The sequence below is a fragment of the Syngnathoides biaculeatus genome, chromosome 5 (assembly GCF_019802595.1).
Source record: "Syngnathoides biaculeatus isolate LvHL_M chromosome 5, ASM1980259v1, whole genome shotgun sequence".
In the NCBI taxonomy this organism is placed as follows: Eukaryota; Metazoa; Chordata; class Actinopteri; order Syngnathiformes; family Syngnathidae; genus Syngnathoides; species Syngnathoides biaculeatus.
In genome coordinates, this window is record NC_084644.1 from 3,315,555 (window position 1) to 3,343,385 (window position 27,831).

At 43.1% G+C, this 27,831-nt stretch overlaps 2 protein-coding genes across 5 annotated transcripts; both read right to left on the reverse strand.

The window, feature by feature from the left end:
- Nucleotides 1-305: 305 nt before the first annotated feature.
- Nucleotides 306-13,730, reverse strand: LOC133501117 (zinc finger protein ZFAT-like). 4 transcript variants are annotated; one of them, XM_061820590.1, is made up of 25 exons: nucleotides 13,625-13,705; nucleotides 13,501-13,531; nucleotides 11,999-12,157; nucleotides 10,829-10,993; nucleotides 10,616-10,747; nucleotides 10,385-10,492; nucleotides 10,162-10,308; nucleotides 10,003-10,076; nucleotides 9,610-9,698; nucleotides 9,050-9,118; nucleotides 8,523-8,671; nucleotides 8,259-8,350; nucleotides 8,027-8,175; nucleotides 7,115-7,955; nucleotides 6,904-7,021; nucleotides 6,150-6,382; nucleotides 5,747-5,828; nucleotides 5,398-5,511; nucleotides 4,242-4,415; nucleotides 3,970-4,058; nucleotides 3,333-3,471; nucleotides 3,027-3,130; nucleotides 1,257-1,341; nucleotides 1,070-1,176; nucleotides 306-988 (listed from the first exon to the last, which is right to left on the reverse strand). In XM_061820590.1, the coding sequence occupies exons 2-25, from the start codon at nucleotides 13,517-13,519 to the stop codon at nucleotides 797-799; spliced, it is 3,630 nt and encodes a 1,209-aa protein (XP_061676574.1). In that variant the 5' UTR covers nucleotides 13,520-13,531; nucleotides 13,625-13,705; the 3' UTR covers nucleotides 306-796. The 4 variants fall into 4 exon arrangements, with proteins under 4 accessions (XP_061676574.1, XP_061676575.1, XP_061676573.1 ...); XM_061820589.1 differs by having other exon boundaries at nucleotides 307-988; nucleotides 13,614-13,730; XM_061820591.1 differs by lacking the exons at nucleotides 13,501-13,531; nucleotides 13,625-13,705 and adding an exon at nucleotides 12,793-13,440 and having other exon boundaries at nucleotides 10,844-10,993.
- A 1,718-nt stretch (nucleotides 13,731-15,448) lies between these two features.
- Nucleotides 15,449-26,588, reverse strand: LOC133501365 (protein tyrosine phosphatase type IVA 3-like). Its single transcript, XM_061821073.1, has 7 exons — nucleotides 26,253-26,588; nucleotides 20,528-20,971; nucleotides 18,901-19,046; nucleotides 18,721-18,813; nucleotides 18,507-18,637; nucleotides 16,819-16,893; nucleotides 15,449-16,268 (listed from the first exon to the last, which is right to left on the reverse strand). The coding sequence occupies exons 3-7, from the start codon at nucleotides 18,994-18,996 to the stop codon at nucleotides 16,151-16,153; spliced, it is 513 nt and encodes a 170-aa protein (XP_061677057.1). The 5' UTR covers nucleotides 18,997-19,046; nucleotides 20,528-20,971; nucleotides 26,253-26,588; the 3' UTR covers nucleotides 15,449-16,150.
- Between the last annotated feature and the right edge of the window lie 1,243 nt (nucleotides 26,589-27,831).

The following is a 27,831-nucleotide window of genomic DNA, read 5'->3' on the forward strand; positions in this document are numbered from 1 at the left end:
CGCCACCCATTGGTGAGAATTATAGCAACTACAATATTGGGCAGGAATTGTTTTTTGCAGATTACATTTTGTACGTCTCCTCTCTCTGGTTTTGTCCATAATTTGGTATCATAAAGAGGCTATATTTATTTAGGTTGAGAAATTCAGAGGATGTCACTATTTTGTTTATCCGAAATGCATATTACATTTTTATACTGTACTATGGAAAATTTTTAAATGCAAAAAAATGAAATTCATATTTAGCTGATTCACTACATTGTGAGAAATATTACAAATGTTTATTTTTTTCACCAGATCTTACAAAAACACAAAATCCACCATACCAAGAAGTTAGAACATTACATATTCTTGTAGAAATTAGTCATTGGCCTTCCGAAAAGTATTTTTCTGTTAAATTTGGAAAATTGAAATAGTGAATTAAAGAAGTACAAACTAATTTATTGACATGGTCTCATATATGTAATCTTTTTTTGGGGGGGGTGGGGCAACAACCTCAATATCTAGGCAGAGAGAAATGCAGCAATTTTTAAATTGTTGTCTTTTCGCCATTTCAATATTTCATTTATTCATTATGAACATCAATTCTGTTCAATTAGTACATAGAGCTACACACCAACCAGTACAAGACGGCGTTTTATTAAATAAACTCTGGAGGTAAACAGTATTGCAATGGAAGAAAGTATTGCACATTTAACCTGTGGCACAATTCAGACTGCAATGCTTTATTGTATAATATCTACTAATATTTGATGATGATAACGCAAAGATATTGATAGTCTATTCTGAAACGCCAGCATTACGAGTTGATTTCCACAGTTTGTTCCTGAACGTAGACAATAAAGTGCTGAGTGCTGTAGTCTTGCGTGAGGACCCTCAGGGCCTCCAGCTCCTGCCCCTCTTCCACCACCATCACCTGCTCGGCGGACAGATCCCCGTCTGCGTCCACGACCATCAGCTGGTGGTCGCCGGCCTCCTCCTCATCCACCACCTGCGAACGCCGCCACGACTTGAAATCGAAATCCCCTTTTTCGGGGCCGCGACGCCTCGGGACAAAGCGAACGGCGTTCACCTGTTCTACCACGGCCACGGTGCCGGGAGCCATGGCAACCATGGACGTGATGGCGTCATGAGTTTCTGAGCTTAACTCGACAATCTGCTGGAGAATATTATCAGTCCCTGTGCACACATGCGGACACACACGGTTAAACAAAAACAACTTAAATGTTATTTTGTTTGCAGGGTAGCTCAACTATCACCATTGTCTTGCAGGGCAGCCTGCTCTTCTGTCATCTCCTCTTCTTGGTCCAAAGGCACAAATTGACTGTCGACAGTCTCTTCCACCTCAATATGAATTCACACATAAAATAATACAGCGTTGAATATATAAAGCCTGGTTTGTATGGAAGTAAATATGCGCCACCAGGATTTGAATTCGAAATGTAAAGCGATCACATTTTCAATAGTTATATTTCAGTGTCAATTTTCAATGTTAACAATTCAACTGGCTACAATTTGGTGTCTAAAATTCAACCGTCTGTGCCACCGGGCAGGGTTACTTCAGGTCAGAACCAAACAGCCAGCCAATCCAATTACGCTTTCTTAGTATGTAACGTCACGTGACTAAGAAAGCGTAACTCCGATTGGCTGGGTCTTCGGTTCTGACCTGAAGTAACCCTGCCTGGTGGCACCACTGATCTATTAAAAAAAAAAAAAAAAAAAAGACTGGATGGCTCATTGGCCACCAAAGCCGAAGTCGCCATCCGCCATCTTGATCCTCCCAAAACAAGCATGCCGACCTGTGCAGCGTCAATCGCCAGTTTCGTGGCTGTGAGAAAACATTCAACAGGTAAGTTAGAAAGATTTACTTTGACACTGTTAAAGTTTGTTTATAAAGTTTTTTTTTTTCTGATGAGCTTAATTCACTTGAACAAAGTTTTCTTTATGGTTGTTGTTGTTCACCGTTCACTCTCTGCTTCACCTTTATAGGCCGACGGTTTTTCGCAAAAAAGCGATGTCAAAATTGTCCCAAACTTCATCAGTGGATAAGCAAGAAAACACATTTTCTGTGAGATTTTTGATGAATTTCATAATACAGAACTCTGCAAATTGAGTTTGATTTTCAAATGCGAGGAAACAAGTTTAAATTTTCTGTCTGAAATAGCAATTCACAGAGACAACAAAAAGGAACAATGCGTTTAGCATTTATTTTCCCATTGTGAGTCCTTATTTACAAAAATATATCTAACTGATTTACTTAAAATTTCATGTTTTGATGACAAAAAAATGCTTAGTTTTTCTGCTATGTTATGATGGTAGTGCTTCACACCGTATTTAGGTAAAAGTTACCATGTCACGGAAATCAGGCGCTAGGTAATAAGCAAGGTTTCTTGCTAGTCACGCTGGTCAATGTCTTTCCTTTGCACTTCGCCTTTTTTGGCTTACCAAGTCGAATTAAAAATCCTTCATGTTACCAGAAATGAAAAAATGTCAAGCTCACACGACCAGTTTTAATCCTACATGCCAAATTTTGAGGAAAACCCCCGCCATAATCCAACCTGTAAACCATGTCCTCCACGCGTTTTGGGAGTACCAAGATGGCAGCCAACCAAGGCAATATACCACTCGATGTGTATGCGGCTATCTAGTCTTTTTTTTTTTTTTTTTTTTTTTTAGATCAGTGGGTAGCACAGACGTGAGTTTTAGACAGCGAATTGTAGCCAGTTGAATTGTTAACGTTGAAAAGTTACACTGAAATACAACTATTGACAAAGTGATGACTTTACATTTCAAATTCAAATCCTGGTGGTCACATATTTACTTCCATAGGTTTGCTCATTTGATTTGAAATGTGTCAGAAATGAGACTGCTCAGTCTTGAATGAAAACATCACGGAGCTATTCAAATAATGTTTAGTTAAATACTGTGGGGTGATTATAATGTGCAGCACTCCACTTTTTACCACAACTCTAATAACGAGCAAATGGATAACCCAGTACCACTGGGACTGTAACAACATGTTTGTGTACCTCCCAAGTGCATTCCGTCTCTTTTGTACCGTGCTTCTTCTTCATGTGCCGATTCAGCTCCCATTTGGTGCCGTAAACAAATCTGCATTCAGGGCACTTGATGGCTGAAAACACGGGCAAAGATAAAAATAAAAAACATTTACTCTCAGAACACTTTGTGGCGATACAAACGGAGTAGCGCGGACGCAATTTGCGATTGTTTTATTTTAAGCATTTACACCTTCAAAGAAGAACAATCAGTTATCAGGAGAATGTGAAAATAATTGCTTCCCGCTGTACTGAAAGTCAGAAACTTGGAATTCAAACCTTGTTGCGCGGAATATTCCGCATCTGAGAGACCTTCTCCGACATTTTGATACTCCTGACCCGGGTGTTTTGTCTTGTAGTGTCGTTTCAGCGGACCGGACGTGTTGCAGGAGTAGAGGCAGTGACCACACTGAAATGGCTACGAACCGGCAAAGCAATTAAAAGTACATCAAAATCCGTGTCGGGCAGAAACGGACAAATCATCCATCCATTTTCTGAGCCGCTTATCCTCGCAAGGGTCGCCGGAGCCTATCCCGGTTATCATCGGGCAGGTGGCGGGGTGCACCCTGAACTGGTTGCCAGCCAATCGCAGGGCACATGGAGACGAACAACAGTCGCACTCACAATCACACCTCGGAGCAATTTAGAGTGTCCAATCGGTGCACGGTTTTTTTTGGACATGACAGAACATGCAAACTGGATTTGGATTTGAACCCCAGACCTCACAAGTGTGAGGCCAACACACAAACCAGTTGCTCCATGGTGCTGCCTGTGCTTTTATGAATTTTAGTGATAACTAATTGCATAGTCATGACAGTCGGAATATCTCGTGTCCGTTGTATTTTATTTTCTGAATTTACTTTACTGAGCGATGCCTTTGCCAACCTTCGTACGGGGTGTGCCGAGCGATTCTGACCTTAAATCTCGCATGCTGCTCCATGTGCCTCAGCAAGGGAGCCTTCAAAGCGGAACTGAAGTCACACTCTGAGCAGCTGAACTGCTTCCCTGAATTAAAAAAACAAAAACACACAATAAAGGGCAGGGCTTCATTTATCAAACAAAGAAGCCATGTACAGTATATTTTTAACGAACTGTCATTATGTTGACCAATGTAAAACAAATGATGAATATGCAACTTCAAAATGAAAGTAAACAATCCTCATTGAGGCAAAAGATGAACGTACGTACCCTGGTCGGTGTGGCTCAGTCTGTGGCTCTTCAACGACATTTTGGATTTAAACGTTTTACCGCACAGCTCGCAGATGTGAGATCTTTCGCTGCTATGTCGGTTCATGTGATTTTTCAAGTTGTTCCTGCTGCGGCTCGCGTAGTCACAAATATTGCAGACAAATGGCTTCACGCCTGCAAACGGAATGAAACAAAAATGTGCACTTGTGTGAAAACAAACTGCGAGTATGATACATTGTTGGTTGTTCTTCAGCACTCCAAACTACAACCTCGGTAACAAAATGTACACAGTGCGCAGTACTAAAATAGTCAAAAACAGAGCATTAATTTGCAAACACAGAATTCTTGATGGAGCTCCTGCATATGACTGAGGAAGGAATTTTTCTCCAGCAGTCGGTGCTGCCCTGCTACGAGGCACAGAACAAAAAACACGGAGAAAAAGGAACAACACAACAACAAGAACGAGACATTTCTGTTTATAGGAATGATTCCTTATAAGACGTGCAGGATGTGAAATCTATCAAGATAAGTGTGTTAATGTCACTTGTGCAAAGGGAGCAGTTTAAGTGATGAATTGTGTGGTCTGCAAAATAAATAAAGTCAAATAAATAAATACTACTCATACCAATACGGCTTGGACCAGCAGGGTGCGACTGAGTGTCCTAACATGGCACAAGGCAGAAAAATAATAGGTTCGCTTATCAGGAATTCCATAACTTAATTGCCAGAGGGGAAAAACCTGTTGGAATGCCTGCCACGTTTGACTTTCATTGATCTGTATCGCTTTCCCGACGGAAGGAGCTGGAAGAGCTGGTGGAGTCTGAGTCTGAGTCTGTAGTCTGAGTTTGTTGTTTTTTTTTTGTGGCGGCCGCAAACCAGACTGTGATGGAGGTACACAGTACTGATTGGATAACCGCCGTGTAAGAACTGTCTCAGCAGCTCTTGTGACAGGGCCGTGCTTCCCCAGAAGCCGCGAGAAGTACGTCCTTTGCTGGGCTTTTTTTCGGGGACGGAGGTGATGTCCGTCCCCCACTTCAAGTCCTCTGAGACTGTAATTCCCGAGAACTTGTAGTTCTCCACGGTTGACACGAGGCAGTCGCGTTGCAAGTCATCACAGGTACAGCGTATTTGCGCCGAAGGTCGGGCGAGATCTCACCTTGGTGGGCCCAGATGTGCTGCTGAAATTCGCTGCTGTTCTTGAGGTAGTAGGACTCGCAGTATGGGCATTTCTCTGCTCGTTTCACCTTCTGGCCTTTGACTGGTACTGCGTCTGCAACAAGCAACCAAAAAGTAAATGTCCGACATTGACAAAACGTCACTAAATAATCTACATTTCAGACTATCCAGTTATCTCGTGTATAATTAGTGAAGAGTTTAGCTAAATCTGCAAACTTTCCACCATAGAAATGAATTCAAATGATTTTCATTTTACATTTGAATACCAGAAATTGTTTTGACTTTAACCTATACGTTTGTTGATTTGTTGATATTTGAGTGTCTTTTACCAGGGTGCAAGACTTGGATGTGTTGCTTAAGCCTGTGCTCTGGACAGGTTTTTTGGCAGATGGGACAGGGCGCACTTTTCCCCTGCAAAAAGGATAACGGGAAAATCAATGAGAATTGCAATCGTAAATTTCTAAACAAGCCTCCATTTTGATTCGGCCTCCAAAAGACAATTTCAAAAGCTCAATGAAAGTTAGTCTCTGTGAAAGTTTGTCCCTATTTAAAAACACCCTAAATGTTTCAAGATAAACATTGATTCCACAGATGATAGAATATAGAAAATACAAGAAATTTCACTGAAGGCAAAAGGAAAAAAACATATAGTAATTACATATAATTTAGGGCCTTCCATGTGAATGCATCCCCTAGGATTTGTGAGCAATATGTAGGAAGAGGGTTTGTTACCTCTTTTTGGTGTTTCGTCTGATGGGCTCGTAGTTTGTATTTGTCAGGAGTCGTGTATTTACATCCCGGACTGGAACACGGCAGCAGCACGCCACTGTGCTTCTGAATCAGATGCCTCGTTAAAGAGCTTTTGGTGATGGACGAGTAGTTACACTTGGAGCAGTAGTGCAGGTGCTCCTTTGTGTGTGTGCGCACGTGGGCGTTGTAGTGGACTTTGTACCAGAAGAGTTTCCCTGCAGGGAGATCATAGAAAACAACAGCAGATATTACAACAATTTACTCAAGTCAGAGCTGTGTCAAAATCAACGGGAAATGGATGGTTGGAGATGACCATGTGTGCTGTGGGTCGATGTTTTTCGGATGGTGGGTGAGAGAAGAATTGGCTACTGTGTGGAGAAAAATTGGGAATCAAACTTTCAATCACCTGATCTGGGGGAAAAAAAAAAAAAAGACAAATTTGTAAAAATTGATGGATTTACATGCGTGTGAGAATAAGGTAGCCAAAGTGACACAAGCAATTGCGACTCAGAACAAAATCTTTCACTTGTCTCACGCTGCGCTTATTTTTCAGGCTTTAATGTTTGTAGTCTGCAGTGGTGTAGAAGTGCACTGCTTCCTGAGGACTTGTGTTTTGTGCAAAAACGTTGGAAAAGGTGCACCGTATCTCCAATTTAAAATAAAAGACAAACCAAATGGTTCAAGCAGAATTTCTGCTATTATCGTATTGAGCAGGTCGTTGGTTCCCTCATCTCACCGCAATATTGACACTCCAGGTCTCCGTATATTTTCCTAAGCTGCTGGAAGGTCTCCATATCAAGAAGAGTTTTCGGAAGTGATAGCAACACCTGCTGGAATGCACTTAATTGGAAGTCCTGGAAGATAAAATATGGATTCATTATATTCGAGCAAGATGAAGTGTGTGGGGGGGGGGGAACAATAAAAAAGTGAAATCAAAGTGATTTGACCTGCTCCGATTGTGCCGTTTGGGCGTCTTCCTCTGAAGGTGCTGAAGGCAAAGGCGCGCGTGGGATAAAATTGTTCACTGGAGTGTTTGCGGCGGACTCGCGATCATCCGCCAACTGAACGTCTGGATCGGCGGTCGCGTCTTCCGAGTGCGGCTCGTGCCCCGGCTTATCGCTTTCCGCAGAGTCGTGTGCGAGTGCCGTCGCAGAGGACTCCACGCGCCCGTCGTTCTGTTTCTCGGCAACGCTTTTGACTTCCTGTTTTTGAGTAAATCCTTCTCCAGTCCAGTCTGCTTGAACAGTTTCAGCGTGAGATTCAGCACGGTCCGCATCTTCCGGTGCTGCTGCTGCTGCTTTCTGCGGGTCGTCTTCCCCATCCCTCCACTCCTCACCGTCTTCGCCAGTTCTCATCAGATCTTCTCTGCTCTCATCTCGCAACTCGGCGTCTCCTTCTGCGTTCAAGCCTCTCTCTCTGCCCTCTCTTTCCTCCTCTACCGGTAAGATTTTTCCACCGTTCATCAGGTAGAAGCTGTTTTTAATACACTCTTTGAATGCCTCCTCCTGCTCCAACTCAGGGTGAACCTCCAGGAGGTGCCGCTTGAGTCTCTGACTGCTGACAAAATTGCCCTCGCACGTGCGGCACACGTACAGGAAGGGATGCTTCCGGACGTGAGCGGCCAGGGTGGCCAAGCAGGTTTTGGCCTGGTCACAGAGCGAGCAGGCGAAGGGCCGCTGAGGCCCGTGGACCAGCAAGTGGCGCTCGCGCTCCATCTGGTTCTTGAAGCAGCGGCTGCAAGTGGGACAGTGGTAGAGCAGTTGTCGCAGTCCCTGGCGAGTCTTCAGCCTGGACAAACACATCGAGCAGGTTACTTGTAGATTTCTTTCATAAATATTTACACGGCGTGTATCAAAAACCTCAGTTGTTGATAGCTCTTCTGGATGAGCGGGTCTTTCAAATTGTGACTTTTTTCGATATGTTTGATCAAGTTCTTCACGTCGGAGTACTTCTTTTGACAGAAGCCGCAGTGCTGCTTCACCTTCAAATGGACACGCTCGACGTGGACCTAAAGAACCGCAGACAGCAGATTCACGCGAAAGACTTGCGCCAAGCCCGCGAGGGAGTTTCTGCGAGGGTACGGAATCAGACCTTGAGGTGTCCCGGGTTGAGGCATTTGAAGGCGCACTGTTGGCAGCTGAACTTCTCTCCGGTGTGCTTCCTAAGGTGAACGTTCAGGTTGGCTTCAGACAACAAAGGGGAAAAAATATTGGACTAAAGGAAGCCTGGATGTTATGGGAATGTACACGTTGTGCTGTCAGTCCTCTGTACTTGAATTTACCACATTTAGTGAGAAGAAAACACAAAACAAAAGAAACATTTCCCTTGGGGGGAAAAAAATGAGGATTGACTTACCCTTGATGGAGGACGCATAGTCACAGTGTGGACACTTGAATGGTTTCTCTTGGGTGTGAGTCCTGAGGTGGGACATCAGCGAGTGTCGAAATTTAAAGATTTTATTGCAGAACTCACAGCCAAAGACCTTCAGTTGGCTCGGGATCAAACTGGAGAGAGAGAGAGAAATTATTCTATCACCATGTCAACAAGCTTTTTATTATACACACCGCTGTTGTGTCAAGTCAAAAGTTTTTTTTTTTTTTACACTACTACTTCTCTTTTGGTACTCTGCTCATGACCGTAATTGCGATCTTATCGTACAATAGCTTCCGTCAAGTACACTGTATATACATGGACCAAAGTATTGGGGCACCTCCACACAAAACCTGATTTGTGCATCAGGGCTCAGTCAATGAGCAAATGACCCCGAATTGATTTATTAATTCACTCCGTCTCTCAAAACATGGAGGTGCAGTTAATTAGGCCTCCAAATGAAGTGATAAAATATGAAAACGTATGATATAAAATGAACATATTCACAGTACTTGGGGACATCTTGCTTGACGGAATATTCCAGGAAGCCTTTTCCGGGTGTGATTTCTGTTCTGTCGGAACTACGATTGGAGAAGAGCGAAAAATGAATCAGCCGAGCAGAAAATGGCAAATGCTGCTTGTTACTTTTTCTCACGTCCATCCATCTATCTATTTTCTAAGCTTATCCTCACGGGGGTCACGGGGAGTGCTGGAGCCTATCCCAGCTGTCAACGTGCAGGAGGCAGGCGGGGTACACCCTGAACTGGTTGCCAGCCAATCGCGGGGCACATGGAGACAGACAACAGTCACACTCACAATCGTACCTAGGGACAATTTAAGAGTTTCCAATTAATGTCGCATGTTTTTTGGGGATGAGGGAGGAAACCGGAGTGCCCGGAGAAAACCCACACAGGCACGGGGACGGGGAGAACATGCAAACTCCACACAGGCGGGTCCGGGATTGAACCCAGGACCTCAGAATTGTGAGGCCAACGCTTTACCATCTGATCCACCGTGCCACCCCACTTCTGTTATGTACTGTCAATTTCCTGTGGTGGTAAATTAATAGTACCTCGGGTCCTGGTCTGCTTTGGGGTCTTCAACACCGGCTGCAGACTGACTTGCAATGTCTTCTGCATCATCCTGAGGAACTGCAGCATTCTGATGTAGCCAACAACGTAGATAGTTCACGGTTTACTACGAACAACTACTATAAAATACAATACAACAGTTTTTCGTCATATTTTTTTTTTTCAAAGCTTTCCAAATAAATGAGATTTCATTCATGGGGCGCTGCAAGTTTGGACCAACTTTGTCAAATTGGTCAGGTTAGGTTAGATTACTTCGCTGATTGATCCCATACAGATTTCTGGTATCCAATGGCAGCGATCGCACACAGGTACAAAAACATTGGTAGCAAGCAAAAAAGATATTGAGTACACTCAGAGTAGAAAATCAGACTCACCCGAAACCCGCCCGAACTGTTTAAATACTCCGAAACACCAGAAATGTTCTCGACTGGAATCATTTTAATGACACCTGTGGTGTTAAGAGGTTACAAAATTAAAAGTGTCCCCTTAACATGTTCTCCAAATAAATCCGCAGTTAGGAACACGAGACTGACCTGGGAGCGACTCATCTTCAGTGAGAAGGACATCGATGAGACTTTTTTTGCTTCCGCTTTCGTCGTCTTTGGAGGTGGGGAGACGTTCCCCATTCGAAAGTATTTGACTGCTCTTGCTGCACTTCGAGGTTTGAAAACTCTTCATTCCTACGCACGGAGAAGAGTAGACCATCAATGAATATGATTCAAATTTTCAAATGAATAATTCTGAAGGGGTGCTTACCAATTCTTCCCTTGGTTCCTGACGTTTTAGGGCTTTGTTGCTTTTGGGTTTTATCTGGTCCCTCCGGGTCCAAATTTTCACAATCCTCAAGACCGCTGCGTTTGCTGCCTGGATGGGATGCAAATATTCAGCGCACTTTCAGTTAGCTAAACATATTTTTCAAACGGTTCCACAAGTGAACGACAATGTGCTACACGCTTCTTGTCTTGGCCACATGATTGTTTTCCTCACCAGTGTCGTCGTCGTCGTCTTCCTCTTCCTCGAACTGCGCTTTCAGGCAGATGTGTTTGACGATCTGCCGTCTGTTGCTGAACAAACGATGGCAGTCGTTGCATTTCAGCTCAGCTATTTTGTTGTCATCGCCTAGCCGAAGGGAAGAAAAGACTGGAATGAGCGTACTTATATCGGAGAACAGATTATTTCCATCCATACTGTCCGTCCTACCATTTGGGGCCATACCCTGCGTGTCGGCCTCCTCTTTCTGTCCCTCTTGTCTTTGGACTTTTCCTACCGGGGACAGCGCGACATCTTCTCTGCCTTCCCTTTGATATTTGCGTACTTTGTTGGTGGAGCCTTTTGGTCGCCCTCGTTTTCGCTTTACCGAGGTCTCTGTGCACAACACGGAACAGAAACTTACATCATTCTGAGTGGTGCAAAAAAAAAAAAAAAAAAAAAAAAAAACAACCGACCTTGGCTTTTTCAAAAGTGAAATACATAAATAAATACAAAACATTATTATTTAATTAAGCAATTTACAACTTTCTTTCGGCTATAATCCAAATCCGGATCCCACTTATTGTCAAGCACGTGGACGAGACAAACGTGGAATTTGCCAAGATGATGCAGAAGATTGACTGGGTTTGTTAAGGGTGTGAATAATTCTACTTTAATAACTTTCACTGCAGAAACCGGGTGACGTCTTTGACATTAACAAATAAGACCCTGCAGACAAAGTAACTAAAACACTCCTAACATCAACCATAAAAAGCGCAAAGTATTCAATTTGACTTTGGTACCTTATGTTTGCTCTTTAACTTTTTTTCCCCCAGATGAAGACTGAAGCAGTTCAGTTGGGATAATGTTTCAAGAAATAATAGTAATACAATGGAATCTTAGGGTACAAATGGAATATGTTCCATGACCCCATTCTCAAACACAAACATTCACAAACTGAGGTAATCAACAGAAATGCAGATAATCCATTACGGCCACAGAACGGCGTTATATTTACCTAGTTTGGATTGGTTTGTGGCTAAAAATGAACTCTGTGAAATACAGAAATGGGTGAAAACGCAATTTCTGATGATGAAATAAGAGTGGGGAAATGCCACCACTTCCCATAATGCAGCAGAGCTTTTGTATTGCATCATGGGAACCGGCGGTCAATTTTCCATCAAAATCAAAGAATATTTGAAGCACGGAACCAATCATATCGATGTCGCGTGTGAAATAGCACAAAGTTCTTTGGCTTCCGTGGTAATGTCAAGACAGTTCGTAAAAGTGAAACTAGCTTGTAAGGAGAGGTAATGTAAAATTTATTTTAGTCGATAAGGAAATTGTCAAGGTTTAATGATTGAGAATGGCACTGTCACGATATCATCAGGCTGATCTGACCTGCTAAGGTCGCCAGTGGCACTCCCGCAAGGGGCTGCAGTGCAACGATGATGTCTTCGTGAGGTTCCTGCAGGGGGTGCAGCTGGGAGCAATGGTCCACCAGCAGGGAGTGACTGGGAGAGAACTGGTTGCAGAGCCGACACATAAACACAGAACCAGCTGGAGAGACGGAGAGAATGGCATTTTTGAAGACAGAGACACGTGGAACTTCCCTTTCATTGTTTATTCCGCTGGTTCTTATTAGGGTTGCTGGACCCAATCCCAGCTGAGTTTGGGCAAGGCACAGGCTGCACCCTGGATTGGTCACCAGCCAATTACGAGGTAAAAACAAACAACCATTTACATTCACACCCAGAGACAACTTAGGTCTTAAATGAACCCAAAATGTAGATTTGTGGAATGTGGGACAAGGCCAAAGAGGGGAAAAAGAAACACGGAAAAGCCACACAAGCTCACAGGAATATGCACAAACTTCAGAACAAGAAAGCCAGAGCCCAGACTCAAACCGTGAACTTGCTAACTGTGCCTGGCAGAACGTCTAAAACTCTTACACCATGCAAATTACACACTTTGAATTGTGACTGTTAATTGGAGGAAGCTCAAGGGCACACGAGTTATGTCATGCACTCCCAGGATCTTATGAAAACCCCACAACAGGAGTATGATTTTTTTTTTTTAAATCTACTTAGATATGTATTATTGTTACACATTTCTAAACACTTTTCAATACGTCTACACGGACAACACCAATCTTTCAAATGTGACAATATTCATGCACAATTAGAAGTATTTACCGTGCAAGTGGTGCTGTTTCATGTTTTGCGTGAGTTGAACCTCATATTTTAATTTGATTTTAGATTTTCAGTGTCAGCAACGGTGACCACTCCAGCCATGCCTTGACACGACATCCAGTTTGCGTGTGCATGTTTGTACAACGTGTTTTACCGTTTATCCTGAATTACAACTACGAGCTATATCGCCATGCAAATTCATCGTTTAAATATTCGCATGATAATTATTATTCTTCTAATGTCCAAGTAGTGAGCCTCCATTATAATGTGGGTTTACGACTGCAGCGCCAAGCACAAAATTCAGAGGCTTTTGTCCCTGTACAGCAGCATCTTCAGGCAATCAACCAATTGTAAACCTTGGGAATTATCAGGATACATTCATTTCTGTGTGCTTTTTCAAGAACCGTGCTTTGCTATTTGAGACCACTGTAAAGATGTTTTAACTGGGTATTAATACAAAAATGTTTCTCTTCGACAAAGAAATTAATAATAATTTACGCCACAAGACGACGGTCACAGTTTCTCAAAACCTGCGAGCTCTGTGACCTATTAAAGCAATAAATACATGAGATAAAATCAGGACGTAAGATGAAATAATGTGCAGAAAATGCAAACAGCCTCCGTCGTTCAACGCAGCCTTGTTTATGTCGACTCGGCCTTACAGTAGACGCCGATACACATATTCGACGTAAAGTTAATGTCAATTCCTACCTGCTATTTGCTTGTCCATTGTCCTTCAAGCCTGCGAAGAAAATATACAGCAATTTATAAACACGCATAAGACACAAAAAAATGAATATCATTCACAAAATGCAATTTCGTGCCTGCTTTTTACTTGAAATATAACGATTTTCTGACGAATGTGTGAAAGATGTCCTCCTAACCAGCGGAAGCGGTTTGGGCTTGTTGCTCCTACAACCTACAGCGCCTCCATGTTGGAGGAAGACCACACTGCCGTGTAGGTGACCACCTGACATTTCAAGATTTAAAAAGTTTGCTATTCATTTTTGTTGAAAAAAATAATGTCTTGGTCAAATAATTTGGGTGGGAAAAATCAGGTCTTATAATACGCTAGTATACACTTCTTTTTCTTTCAGCTTGTCCCGTTAGGGGTCACCACAGCGTGTCATCTTTTTCCATCTCGGCCTATCTCCTGCATCTTCCTCTCTAACAACAACTGTCCTCATGTCCTCCCTCACAAAATCCATCAACCTTTTTTTTGGTCTTCCTCTCACTCGTTTGTCTGGCAGCTCCTTCCTCAGCACCCTTCTACCAACATACTCACTCTCTCACCTCTGAACATGTCCAAACCATCCAAGTCTCTCAAACCTTGCCTCCAAAACATCCACGTTTGGCTGTCCCTCTCATGAGCTCATTTCTAATCCTATCCAAACTGGTCACTCCGAGCGAGAACCTCAACAGCTTCATTTCTGCCACCTCCACTTCTGCTTCCTTTCGTTTCTTCAGTGCCACCGTCTCTAATCCGTAGATCACGGCCGGCCTCACCATTGCGCTTCGCCCTAGCGGAGACTCTTCTGTCACATAGAACACCAGACACCTTCCGCCAACTGTTCCACCCCGCTTGGACCCGTTTTTTCACTTCTTTACCACACTCTCCATTGCTCTGGATTGTTGACCCCCAGTATCTGAAGCGTCCACCCTTGCTATCTCTTCTCCGGGAGCTTCACTCTTCCCCTTCTGCCCATCTCATTCACAGACACATATATTCTGTTTTACTTGGCTAATCTTCATTCCTCTCCTTTCCAGTACGTGCCTCCATCTTTCTAATTGTTCCTTCGGCTGCACCCTGCTTTCACTGCAGATCACAAGATCATCTGCGAACATCATGGTCCAAGGGGAATCCAATCTAACTTCGTCTGTCAGCCTATCCATTACCACCGCAAAACAGGAAGGGGCTCGGCGCGGATCCCTGATGCAGTCCCAACTCCACCTTAAATTCTTTTGTCACACCTAGGGCACACCTCACTGCTGTTCTGCTTCCCTCATACATGTCCTGTAGTATTCTAACATATTTCTCCGCCACACAAGACCTGCGCATGCAGTACCACAGTTCCTCTCTTGGTACTCTGTCATCGGCTTTCTCTCGGTCTGCAAAGACACAATGTAGCTCCTTCTTACCTTCTCTGTACTTTTCCACAGGCAAATAATGCATCTGTGGTACTCTTTCTAGGCATGAAACCATACTGTTGCTCGCAGATACTTACTTCTGTCCTGAATCTAGCCTCCATTACTCTTTCCCATAACTTGATTGTGTGGCTTAATTAAAAAGACAATCATCTTTTGTTCTTGAAGGGTTATATCAAGTGACCCCCTACTGTAGCAAGGTCAAAGGCAAGGCTTGATTACAATGTAGCATTTTTGAATTGTTAAGTAATTCAATTTTTTTTTTTTTTTTTTGAGAAAGTAATAAAGATTTGAAATACAAACTGTCTCAACATTTGACCATTTTTCTGACCCAGTCAAGGTGACACGGGCCAATACCTGGAATGTTTTTTTGGTCTGGCTCCAACAAACAAGCACTATTTTAACAAAATACAGTTGTTAAAAATGCCAATTACAATTAGAATTTGTTGGATCAACCAAATGAGGGTGGGGTGGAAGAAAGACACCTGAGACACTAACTCAACAAATACTCTTTTTATATTTACATTTAGTCCACACCTTTCAGGCATTTTTGATCATAGACGTGTACGATTGCGTTCGTTATATACCGTTTATTCCAAAAAAACCTCTACATTAGCAATCGGTTAAAGATGGATAACAAAATGCACACTCTGAAATGTAAACACACAATTAATTGGTTGTGAAAACCAGAAGGGAAGGCTTTATGGGTACCGACATGCTTTCGGCGTGAAGGTTTTCATGCGAGAAACAGAAAGAAAAAAAAAAACATCCGGGGGAAGATCATCTTCTTCTTTTCCTTCCCTGTGAATTGTTTAAAGTCAGCAAGTTTGGGACGAATCAGAAATGTAGGTGTCAATAAATTATATAGAACATCTGTAACCCTCCACCCCCCAAATAAGGTGTCCTAGCATATATTTAGGGTCACACGCTGCAAGATTAACTCGCCCTTCTTCCATGATCCGTCTTGTCTGTTACCCGGCAACGTCAGCCAAACCTCAACAATCGGACTTGCTCACTTTTTCCACTCTCTCATAACTGGTCTATCTGACTGAAAATCACATCCAAAATATCATAACTCTTCTTTACCAATTTTACGACAAACGGGAAAACGGTGACTTGCATTGGAAGGAGGGCAACAAAAAGCAAAAATGAAATTGGGGGCTCGACAGGGGCAACTCTAGCAAGCCTTCTTCTTTTGTCCGAATGGGTGATTTGTTCACATAGCGCAACACTTGTTTTTGGGGGTGTGGGAGTCTTTAAAGCGGAGTCGCTGCTTGGGTCGGTACTTCTCCAGGTAGGTCAGCTGTTTACTGTTGATGGCTCCCCGACGCTTCCTGGAACGCAGAAATGGTTCGGACCAGAATTTGGCGATCACAATGTTGCCGTTTAAAAATCTAAAATGGAAACGTATGTCTCTGAAAGTCAAACATTGTACATATTTAGCTAGTAAACAAACAAGAAGTCCATCCATCTTCTTTGCCGCTTATCCTCACAAGCGTCGCGTTGAGTGCCGGAGCATAGCCCAGCCGTCAACGGGCAGGAGGCGGGGCGCACCCTGAACTGGTTGCCAGCCAATTGCGGGGCACATAGAGACAAACAGCCGCACTCACAATCACACCTAGGGGCAATTTAGAGTGTCCGATTAATGTTGCATGTTTTTTGGAATGTGGGAGGAAACATGAAAATGCAAACTCCACACAGGCGGTGAACCCGGGACCTCAGAACTGTGAGGCCAGCCCTTTTCCAGCTGAGGCACCGCGCCGCCCAAACAAGAAGTCATTTTCTCCAAATTAAAAAGCACATTATTAGATGCATCCCATTTAGTTTCTCCAAATAATGCATACTGTATTTCGTGCAGTAAAAATAAGGTTGCGGTATACTAACTGTCGGATGAGTTGAATAGCGTCTTCGTACTTCATTCCACTCTCAATCAAAGCCAGCGCGACCAGCACAGGTGCCCTGCGTCAACATGCATGAGCACAGTCATGTCTGCTAGATTCCTCATCAACATCGAACAAAGGTGGCTATAGGCCTGTTTTATTCACTGTAATTTCTGGACTATAAGCCGCACCTGATCATAAGCCTCATCCAGTACATTTTCAAAGGAAAAACCATTTTGTACATACCGTAATTCCCGGCCTACAAAGCACACCTGGTTAGAAGCGTCACCGAGTACATTTGTAAAAAACACCAGATATTTACAAAGACAGTACATAGAAAGAGGTTAACGCTAGCGCTTACGCTAACAGGACCGAGAAATATCACTGAGACACGCCAGTAACACAGCAGCAACTTGCCAGCACAGCGCTAACGGGAACGCAGCGCTAATAGGGCCAGCAAAAGTCACTTCCTCGGCACATATATTCCGCCGGTCTCATTGTTACCTTTTGCGGTCGGGCGCCCCCATGCGGCCGTTAGAAAAAAAATGCACAAGTTAGCCGCATCACCGCGTAAACCGCAGGGCTGAAAGCGTGCGAAAAAAGCCGTGGCTTGTAGGCCGGAAATTACGGCACCTGTCTATAAGATGGATGTGCCCACATTGAACATGAGATGTTTACAAAGAAGTTCGGGCCACCCGCTTTTATTACCTCTGAAAGCTTTTTTCGGCTTTTTACATTGCTCCAGTTCTTCCCGCTGCCGTTTCCAGCGTCTCACCATCGATTCGTTTTTGCGAAGGTTATGTGCAACAGCTCTACTTCCTTCTTTAAGGAAGTAAATTAGTACCACCAGGATTTGAATTTGAAATGGAAAGTCATAACATTTTCAATAGTTGCTCCAGTTTGCTGTCTGAAATGCAACATCTGTGGCACCAGGCAGGGTTACTTCAGGTCAGAACCAAACACCCAGCCAATCGCAGTTACGCTTTCTTAGTCACGTGACGTACATACTAAGAAAGTGTAACTAGATTGGCTGGGTGTTCGGTTCTGACCTGAAGTAACCCTGCCTGCTGGCACAGACGGTTGAATTATAGCCAGTTGAATTGTTAACATTGAAAAGTTACACTGAAATACAACTATTGAAAATGTGATCACTTTACATTTCAAATTCAAATCCTGTTTTCTGTGGCATTTCAAATTAAAATCCAGGCGGCACGAATTTACTTCCATAGGTTTGCTCATTTGAATGTGTCGGAAATCAGACTGCTCAGTCTTGAATGAAAACATCACATACTTCTTTATCTACAAGCTCAATTGCTTTTAACTTGAAAGCTGTGTCAAATACATTTTGTCTTGCATTTTCCATGACAAGGGTCTGTCCATGCTAATTTTATTCATGCACAAAGCGCGAAGTCACATTAAACAAATAATCCACCTGTCTCACTCTTACCTTTTCTGCTTGAGCGCCCCTGGCGGCCGTTAGAAAAAAAAAAAAAACACATAAATTAGCCGCATCGTTGCGTAAGCTGCAGGGTTGAAAGCGTGTGGCAAAGGTCGTGGCTTATAGTCCGGAAATTACGGTACATTACAGTACCTTCATGAAATCCAGTAATGTGATTGAGAATTCCGGTGCAATTTCGTGTGCAAATCTATGATGATGTGTGAAATGTGAACGCGATTGAACGTGCAGCGAACCTTCCGAGGCCGGCCACGCAGTGAACAGCCACGCAGCATCCCGGTTCCTCCTGAAACTTCTTCTTCAGTAAACTCAGCCAGTCATCAACGAGTAGACTTGGGGGCGGCGCGCCATCGTCAAAGGGCCAGTCCTAAATGAGAACAAGTCGGAAACCGCCGTGAGCTCATTTGTTGGATGTAAAGTGCTCGAAGGATCAAGTTCGTTCTCATTCACCACCACGGTGATGCCGTCTTTCTCCAGTGGCGTTTTGTCATATGTGATGTCGCACACTCGAACCACTGTCGTGGCCCCGAATCGCTTCAGGTCCTGCAACGCAAAAAGTAGGTCAACTCAGTTGCTGGTTTCGGGTTCCCAATAAGAGTACGTATCGTTGTTTGACACGTGGACTCTTACCTCAATGAAAGAGCCGAGTGTGTTGTCGGTTGGGTTATGTGTAATGAGAAATCGCATGTTATTGTGGCAAAGTTCCACTGGAGCTGGACGGTTCATGATGACCGCTGTGACTTTGGCCCACGATTTGTCCAATGAAGACTTCTGACCTTTACAGTTTGGAAGTCGGATATTAGAACTATGCCGGACTCGACGGAAAAGTTCCAGGACTGCGATCACAAAAGATAGATTTCAAGACCAAAACTACAAACTATGATTTGATGAACCACGCATACGGCACCAAAATATTTCAAACATACAAAATGTTGAAGAAAAGCATTTCGTGGCATTCTGTCTAATCGCAGCCTTCTGTGCAAATACAGTACAATGAGAAAACAGGAGTGCCTAAACAGTTTGGAATGGAATCTGAAATTCTGTAATCAAAGATGCCTTGCGTGCCCCAACGTGTTGGCAGCTACTATTTTAGTTCAAGTGGCGGTAAACGGATGAATGGACGTGCGGGGCCACAATGGAGAAACAGCCACGATGAATGGACCTTTCCGATGGCGAGCTTAAGCTCCGCCCCCTTAGCCATGTCCCACAAGCTTCTAAAATGGCGACTGAACAGAACACGTTTGAAGTCGATTCTCTATCGGGTATTCCAGATAATATTGCAGTATGTTCTTTGCCAAATGCGTCAGACTTGCCCGAGAGATTTCTACACAGAGGTCTCCACTATTTCACGCGAGGATATGTACACAGAATCAAGATTTTGGACTGAGCAGGACGCAATGTCAGCGTTACAGCGAAACGTTGGCGATCGACGCAAAAAAAGCTTGACGCCTCACAACCCTCATATTGAAATCTAACAGGATAAAATTGTGGAGTCGTACTGCGCGTGTAAAGCAGGGTGAGAGATCACAAGTAATATCATTGTAGTCTTTAAAAGTGAGAGGGTGTATTCATTTGAGTTGGCTCGTAATGGAACCCAGTGCTCTGTCTTAAAAGTCCAAAGTGATACAAATGGGCAAATAGACATTTCTCTTGCATGGCATGGCGCATTTACGTATCACTAACTCTTCATTCAGCAGGTCAGTGATACGATAACAAAGTGAAATTTGTTCTCCTGCAATGTACGTATAAAGCATTGATAATAATTCAATCAAACTCAGAGACCAGAGAAGATACTTCTCCCTCACTTACCTTCGAAGTTACAGCCTTGTGTTTGTTGTTAATGTCCACATTTAGTTGTACGTGCGGTCTTCCGCGAGCCTTAATCCATCGTAGAAACTTCGTCAACTGTGTTTTAGGCTTTAGAAAAGGAATCAAGCGGGCCCCTTGCGTAACCTAGCAGGATATATTTCATCAGAATTGCACGTTCCCCAAGTGCATCTGAGGACCATTTTCTTCAGAACTTTAACTTTTCCAAGCGCCCGCTACTGACAACCAGCATTGCTTGTGGGACAATACGGCGAAAGGGGCGTGTCAAGCCAGGGGTTCAGACAATGCGGCTATCTGATTGGCTATTATTGTACGAGTGATCGACAGGTTTGAAAGGCCCATTGAGTTCAAATTCAAAAAGCTAGCGCAAAGTTAAAAACAGCATCATAAGATTTCCAGAAGTGCTCACCAAATTGATGAAATCTCTCACCTTTAGTTTCAGCCGTACAGCTGTTGAGTCTTCGGTGGGTGAAACTGATGGATGTAAATGTTGAAATTCAAGAAAGAAGATTTGCAATTTGTGGAAAAGATTTTACCCCATCAGTTTTGCGTAGCCCAGGTGGCGACAACGTGTCAGTTCTGTGTTTTAATATTACAGAAGTGATATAACCTCTCCTCTTGAGTCTTTTCGTGCTCTGCGACAGAAGCTCTTCCAGTCCTTCTCCACTTAAACGTTGAGGCTCGACTTTTTTTTTTTTTTTTTTTTTTTTTTTTTTTACCCCATCAGACGGCTGGTTAGGCCAGGCACAATTCGTTTGTTCAGGCTTCAGGGTCCCGCAGCCGCATGGTACAAATACATCATCGGTGGGGTCTACATGTGTTGAGCGTGGCAGTAGTCACCACTTTGTCGCAAAAACGCCATCAACCAGTGCTTCTGTTGAGACAAAAATAAACAACATGTAATTGCAGATTTCTGGTCAATCCCACTTCCATGTACAGGGAGTCCTTGGTCTACGACTGGTCCTACAGTAGCGACTTAACTCCAATTTCGACTTAAGTCGGACTCCGCCATTAAAGTCAGAATTTACATCAAAATACTTTGTATAACAATCAAATACATTGAAATAGACGAGATGACGTACTTAGCATTACCGCTGAGAGGTGGACGGAGAAGAAGAAGAAGAAGAAGAAGAAGGGGAGGCTGTGCTTAGCTATTGCCAAGGAACCTGGTCCGCAATCCTCTCCATCTCGACAAGTACCAAAGAACCTCGTTTTGTGATCATTGTATCCGACATAGGACCGGAACCCTTCACACGCGATAAGATACAGGCTCGGTCTTCAATCATTGTCTCCACGGTCGACCGACTGAAGCCTTGGTGGTGTTGCCGTCTCTCCTATCGCCAATCTTTTTATGATCTTGAGCTTCGTTTCCACGGTAATGGATTTTCTTTTGACTGCAGAAGCATCGCTAAAAGACACAACTTTCTTCTTTGGGGCCATAATGTCTAAAAAAAGAGGGCGAAAAATGCGAAGATACTCCCAGCGCACAAACACGGACGAGCATTATTAGCCAGACAAAATGTCGGACGGGGGATGGCCGTCGTAAAGTCTTAACCCGAGGACTCCCTGTATACATTTTCATCCACTAAAACTGCATGATTTGAGAATACCTTTTCCACTACATAATGGGATCAAAGTGTAGCAATGTGATAGACTGTGAATCGCTCCCGGCCCGGGGAGCGATTCACGTGCGCAAAGACTCAGACAAACAGCCCAGGAAAGACGAAAGGGTAATCCGGGATCACCTCTTCACCTCTGGCAACACACGACAAGCACTCGGTCACATGGCAAATTACTCACTCGCTGACTGTTCCACAACACTGTCGTCTATTCTGGGTCGTGGACAATCTAAATTTAGTCATTATCTTGTGATGTGGTCGCAGATTATTTGCTATCGTAGTAGTTTACAGCCACGGGACATGAGGCGCCGGTCATGGGAAGCACACGGTGTAATAACCCGGATGAAAAAATAATAATAATTACAACAGAAATAATAATGCTCAGCTTTGATTGCGACTTTCGGAGAGGTATTAATCGAAGAAAAAATAAATCTGACTACTGTGTGTATAGCCACATCATTCTAGGAAGCATTTTTAATACTAGCTTTTAATAAGACAAAGAACAATCCTAATAAACAACATTAAGTCGAGTTATTTACTTTTTTCACCTCTCACGGTGTCAAAATGGAACGTTATTATCTTTCTAATGATGGAATTTTTACATTGAGCAAATCTAACCAATGTTGAGGAGTTTGAATACCATCTTATACAAATACAAATTCCACTGAGTATACACAAAACACGACATGAATCACCGGCTCGCCACTGAACACGTTGACTGTTGAGAGACGCCCGGCTAAAAAATATTTACATACTTTTATCTTGATGCGATAGCTATATTCCAGTCTTTATTGACACAGTATTTACCTATCATCTATTACAGTGACCCAATGAATGCAAAACAAAAAATTAAAAATAAGCCTGGGCAGTCACCCTTGGTAGAAGTATGAAATATGAATAATATTTTGGCTGCAATTTGCAAAACTGAAAACAAGCAAACCCGCGTGGCCACGGTTGAGCGGCTTTGTTTTCCTGTCATAAGCTGGGTCAAGACCCAAAGAAGTTACAAATGGATCAGAGCATTAACACACGGAGCCACGCTCGGCCCGCCTAGCTCAATATTTTCCTATCTTTGTTGAGCCAAGGCAACGATTTTAAAGACCCTCTTCAAGCAAATTCAGACATTTGAGAACTTTCTAGTCATCAGTTGCAGAGATTATGACGTAAAACAGTTTTTCGCCATTTCAGTTTTTGTTATATTTTGGCCGTGGCTAAGTGATGGATTATACTTGACGAGAACTGAACACCTTCGTTCCATCAGTGGCTATTCCGCAGCATTGGGAGTTACTTTGTCATAATTATTTGGCCCATATCAACTTTTATAGCGTGTGGTTAGCTAGCTACAGTATTTATGACTACAACCTGAAAAATGTATCTTCCCTGGATGCCACCATTTATAGAACAGCTTGGTGTCTTTTTTTTTTTTTTTTTTATCCAGCCACTGGAAGCTTTATGGGGATCTATTTTCTTGTCTGAAACAGAGAGATATGTCAGCATAGGCTGCACGTATGAAGGTGGTGTGTCCAATTTATTTTGTATTAAATTACAGGGAGTTTAAAAGTGGAAGAAAAAACTCAAGGCACACCACCTAACATGTAAAATGTCACAAAAAGTGCTGCACATTTACTGAAATATTGATAAAGTGAACTCCTGCCGTCTGCTGGAAAGGCATTTAATTGCTTCGTCTGTCACTATATGTAGCTGAGATAGATAGATGTGCAAAAATATATTATTTGTAGTAAATTTAAAAAAAAGTATCAATTAAGTGAAATTTTCCACACGTGTAACGACACATTTATGCGCCGCAGTAGATGATTAGGAATCACTGGCCGAGCTTCTCCACCAACCTACACAAACGGCTGCAGAGTTACATGCATTTTGTGTACTGTGCGTCGAGGAGACCGCAGCAAGACATCATACAAATGACACACAATTAACACGTGACGGAGACAAATACTTGCGCTGCAGCTGTCCTGAGTCACGTTGACAAAAACAAAACAGAAAATAAAGATGTGCTAAATGCCTGATGAAGTTGACGCATGTGCATGCCATGTACGTGACTGCAAATACCCGGTTACTGTACTTCTGTAGTAATTCACGTATTTGTACTTTACCGGAGTATTTCTTTTTCTTATCGCTTACCCCTTAATCCAGACATTGAAAAAAAATACAGATTTATGCTTTCTGCTCAATTTCTCGAAATAGACTTACTTTTTTCAACCTTGGCAATGTGACATCGATGTGAGAAAAAAAAAAGACAAAAGAGGTTAATATTGATTGATTGATGTCCTATTATAGCAAGATATTCCCCATCCATGGCCTGATTTAGAGGAACTATGTGATGTTGCGGACTCCTACAGTCTGTTGTGTAGTATCAATGAAAAAAACCACCAGTTTCTTGTGTTGAAAATTTCAGTTTTATCCATAAAAATAAACAAATATACAGGTAACATTACATTAAAGAAGATAATGTTCAAATATTAATAATTATAATAATTTACAGGGTCAGCACAGATGTACAGCTTGTAAAGTGTTGGCCTCACAATTCTGAGGACATGGGTTCAATCCCGGACCCACCTGTGTGGAGTTTGTATTTTCTCCCCACGCCTGCGTAAGTTTTCTCCGGGTGGGCACTCCGGTTTCCTCCCACATCCCAAAAAAAAAAAACATGCGACATTAATTGGACACTCTAAATTGCCCCGAGGTGGGATTGTGAGTGCAGCTGTTTGTCTCCATTTGCCCTGCGATTGGCTGGCGACCAGTTCAGGGTGTACCCCGCCTCCTGCCCGTTGACAGCGGGGATAGGCTCCAGCACTCCTCGCGACCCTCATGAGGATAAGCAGCAAAGAAATTGGATGGATGGATAATGTTACGGGTTAATAATTTCAAAAGTCAGTTCACAACATTAACCTGGTTATGTTGTTTTAATGGCATAAAAACCTTTTTTTCTTCTTGGTATGAACACTGTCAAAATTATTTTGTGTGCTTTCTTTTTTAAACATCATGGCAGGTTATCAAAATATATTATGCAGTATTAATGCCAATGCATGTAATTGACAGACTTTGTTTTTGTGCCTGAGTATCTTTAAGAGTTTGTTTTTTTTTTTTTAACGGACCAAATACCAATCTGGTTCTGCAGAGAAAGACAAATGCAAGTTTGGTATTTGGTGTGTGTACTTTCTGGCACCTCTGTATTGTTTTTAGTCTCTGGAGTTCAGGGTGTAGCCAGTCTTTTACGCTCAGTTGGCTCCAGCATTCTCTCAACGCCTGTGAGGATAAGCAGCTTGGAAAATGGATGGATGGAGTTCACTTGACAAGCTTTTTTTTTTTCTAAACAAACCAGATACCAGTCTACAAAAAATACAAGTTTGGTATCTGGTGTGTGCGTGCACTTTTTTTTTTTTTTTGCCATCTCTTCTTATTTTGAGCTTTTAAATTCACTTGACGAGCTTTTTTTTTAAAAAAAAAAAAACAAACAAAAAAAAACAGATACTCGTCTCTCGTTTTTTGGCCTCTGGAGTTGACTTGACAATCTTTTTTATTTTTTAATAAACAGATCCCAATCTCCTTGCTAAAAATGTTCACCAGAACATTTCTAAATAATTTCTAAAGAACTATAGAACTTTAGGACCCAAGTCCTATAGAATTTCTATAGAAATTCACAGCCAAAGTTATATAGAACAAGTTGTTCTGTACAAATTCTATAGACTTATATAGAATTTATATATATATATATATATATATATATATATATATATATATATATTAGCAGGGCTAGTTCTACAAAAAAAAAAAAAGCAAGTTAGGTATCTCTGTGTGCGTGTGTGTACTTTATTATTTTAGGTTTTGGAGTTCACTTAAGTTTTTTTCCCCTTTTTTAATAACCAGATACCAATCTCCCTGCTAAAAAAAATCTAGAGAACATTTTTAAACAATTTCTAAAGAACTATAGAACTTTAGGAGCCAAGTAGAAAAATCACATTCAAAGTTCTATAGAACAAGTTGTTCTGTACAAATGCTTTATTTTTTAGATTTATATAGAATTTCTCTCTCTCTCTCTCTCTCTTCTCTCTCTCTCTCTCTCTCTCTCTCTCTCTCTATATATATATATATATATATATATAATATATATATATATATATATATATATATATTAGCAGGGCTGGTTCCGCAAAAAAAAAAAAAAAAAAAAAGCAAGTTTGGTATCTCTGTGTGTGCGTGTGTGTACTTTCTCCCACCTCTATATTATTTTAGGCTTTGGAGTTCACTTATATATATATTTTTTTAATTATTATGATTTTTCCTGTAGTCAAACAAACCGCTGCCAAGCCGCGTTTCGGCTCCGACGTCTCAGAGGCTGCTCGTCCTCTCGTCGGCTCCTTTTTGACAGCAAACCTACGCAAGAGGAGCCCCCGATCCGTCTTTGTGCGGTGACGCACTCGCTTGGAGGTGGCAACAAGCTGCCAAGTTAGCGAGCCGGGAGTTCGCCCACAACAACAACAACAAAACATCACCGCGTGAGAGTTCTCGACTCACCGCTTTTTGTGAGAGCTTCCCGGCGCAGGTGGGTCGTGTTCCCCACGACGTCCACGAGAAGGTTTATATTCTCGACGTTTCTTGCGCAACCACCTGTAGCTCCTCGCCGGCCCCCCAAAAACAACAACAACAACAAAAAAAAAAAACAATAGATGAGCGGAAAGCGGCGGGCGAGTGCGGAAGGTGCTCGCTTGGCTTGGCACGAGGGTATCAGCCGAGGATCTTCGGTGAGCCGGTGCGAACTGGCTGAGCGGCCATCTGACCCTGACAGCCCTGTCACCGGCAGAACACTCGACGGTTAATGCTCTTAGAGGGAGAAGAGCCTCACTCCTCCCTTCTCGCCGCCTCCTCTCTGCCATCCACTTCGCCCCTTTCTGCCCTCCCTTGCAGGTACGAATGGCGAGCGCTCGTGACACTTAATGCTCGGTTCCGTTCCTCCGAGCCACACCGCCGCTTACAATCGTTCTCCATTGTAACTCATCTGCAACCCCCCCCAAAAAAAACATCAATAAAAACGAATCTTGGTGTGTGCCTCCTCTGCTTTTCCCTTTCTCCCTTCCTTCCCCCCTTCTAAAAATAGACGCCTCTTGGAGCTACCAGACAGGTTGGACAAGTCAAGCCTTTGAGTGCACTTCATGGGATTAACCATCTTCTCTCCCTAAAAAAGGGGCTGCTCGCCGGCCGCGTCTGCGTGTACTCGTGCGTGGCGCCGCTCGAAACTGGGATTGCCACGCGTTGCCGTGGAAACCATTTCCACACAAGATAGAACAGTACGCAACTCGCCGTCTACGTCATTCGCAGCGTTTCAAAATCCATTTGTTTTTTTTTTTTAACCAGAAATAAGAATGTAAATAAGATATACTGCATAATCATGATGCACTGTATTAATGTGCAAAGATTGCTGCATGTGTTTTGCTCACCAAACTTGGATGGAACAAAATTTTGCTCCGACCGACCGACCAGTTAGAGGAGGGAAAATGGTGAGCTCGTTAAATGTCATCGGAAAGAACCGAGGGAGTTTGGCATTGCAGCACAAAGAGCCTGAAATTTGATTGTCCACCCATCCATTTTCTTCGCCGCTTATGCTCACGAGGGTCGCGGGGAATGCTGGAGCCTATCCCAGCAGTCAACTGGCAGGAGGCGGGGTACACCCTTAACTGGTTGCCAGCCAATGGCAGGGCACGTAGAGACAAACAGCCGCACACACAGTCACACCTAGGGACAATTTATCCACCCATCCATTTTATTTGCCGCTTATCCTCACAAGGGACATGGGAGTCCTGGAGGCTGTCCCAGAAATCTTCGGGCAGGAAGCAGGGTACACTCTGAACTGGTTACCAGACAATCGCAGGGCACATCGAGACAAACAGCCGCACTCACAGTCACACCTAGGGACAATTTATCCACCCATCCATTTTATTTGCCGCTTATCCTCACGAGGGTCGCGGGGAGTGCTGGAGCCTATCCCACCTGTCAACAGGCAGGAGGCGAGGCACACCCTGAACTGGTCGCCGGCCAATCGCAGGGCACATGGAGACAAACACCCGCACTCACAATCGCACCTCGGGGCAATTTAGAG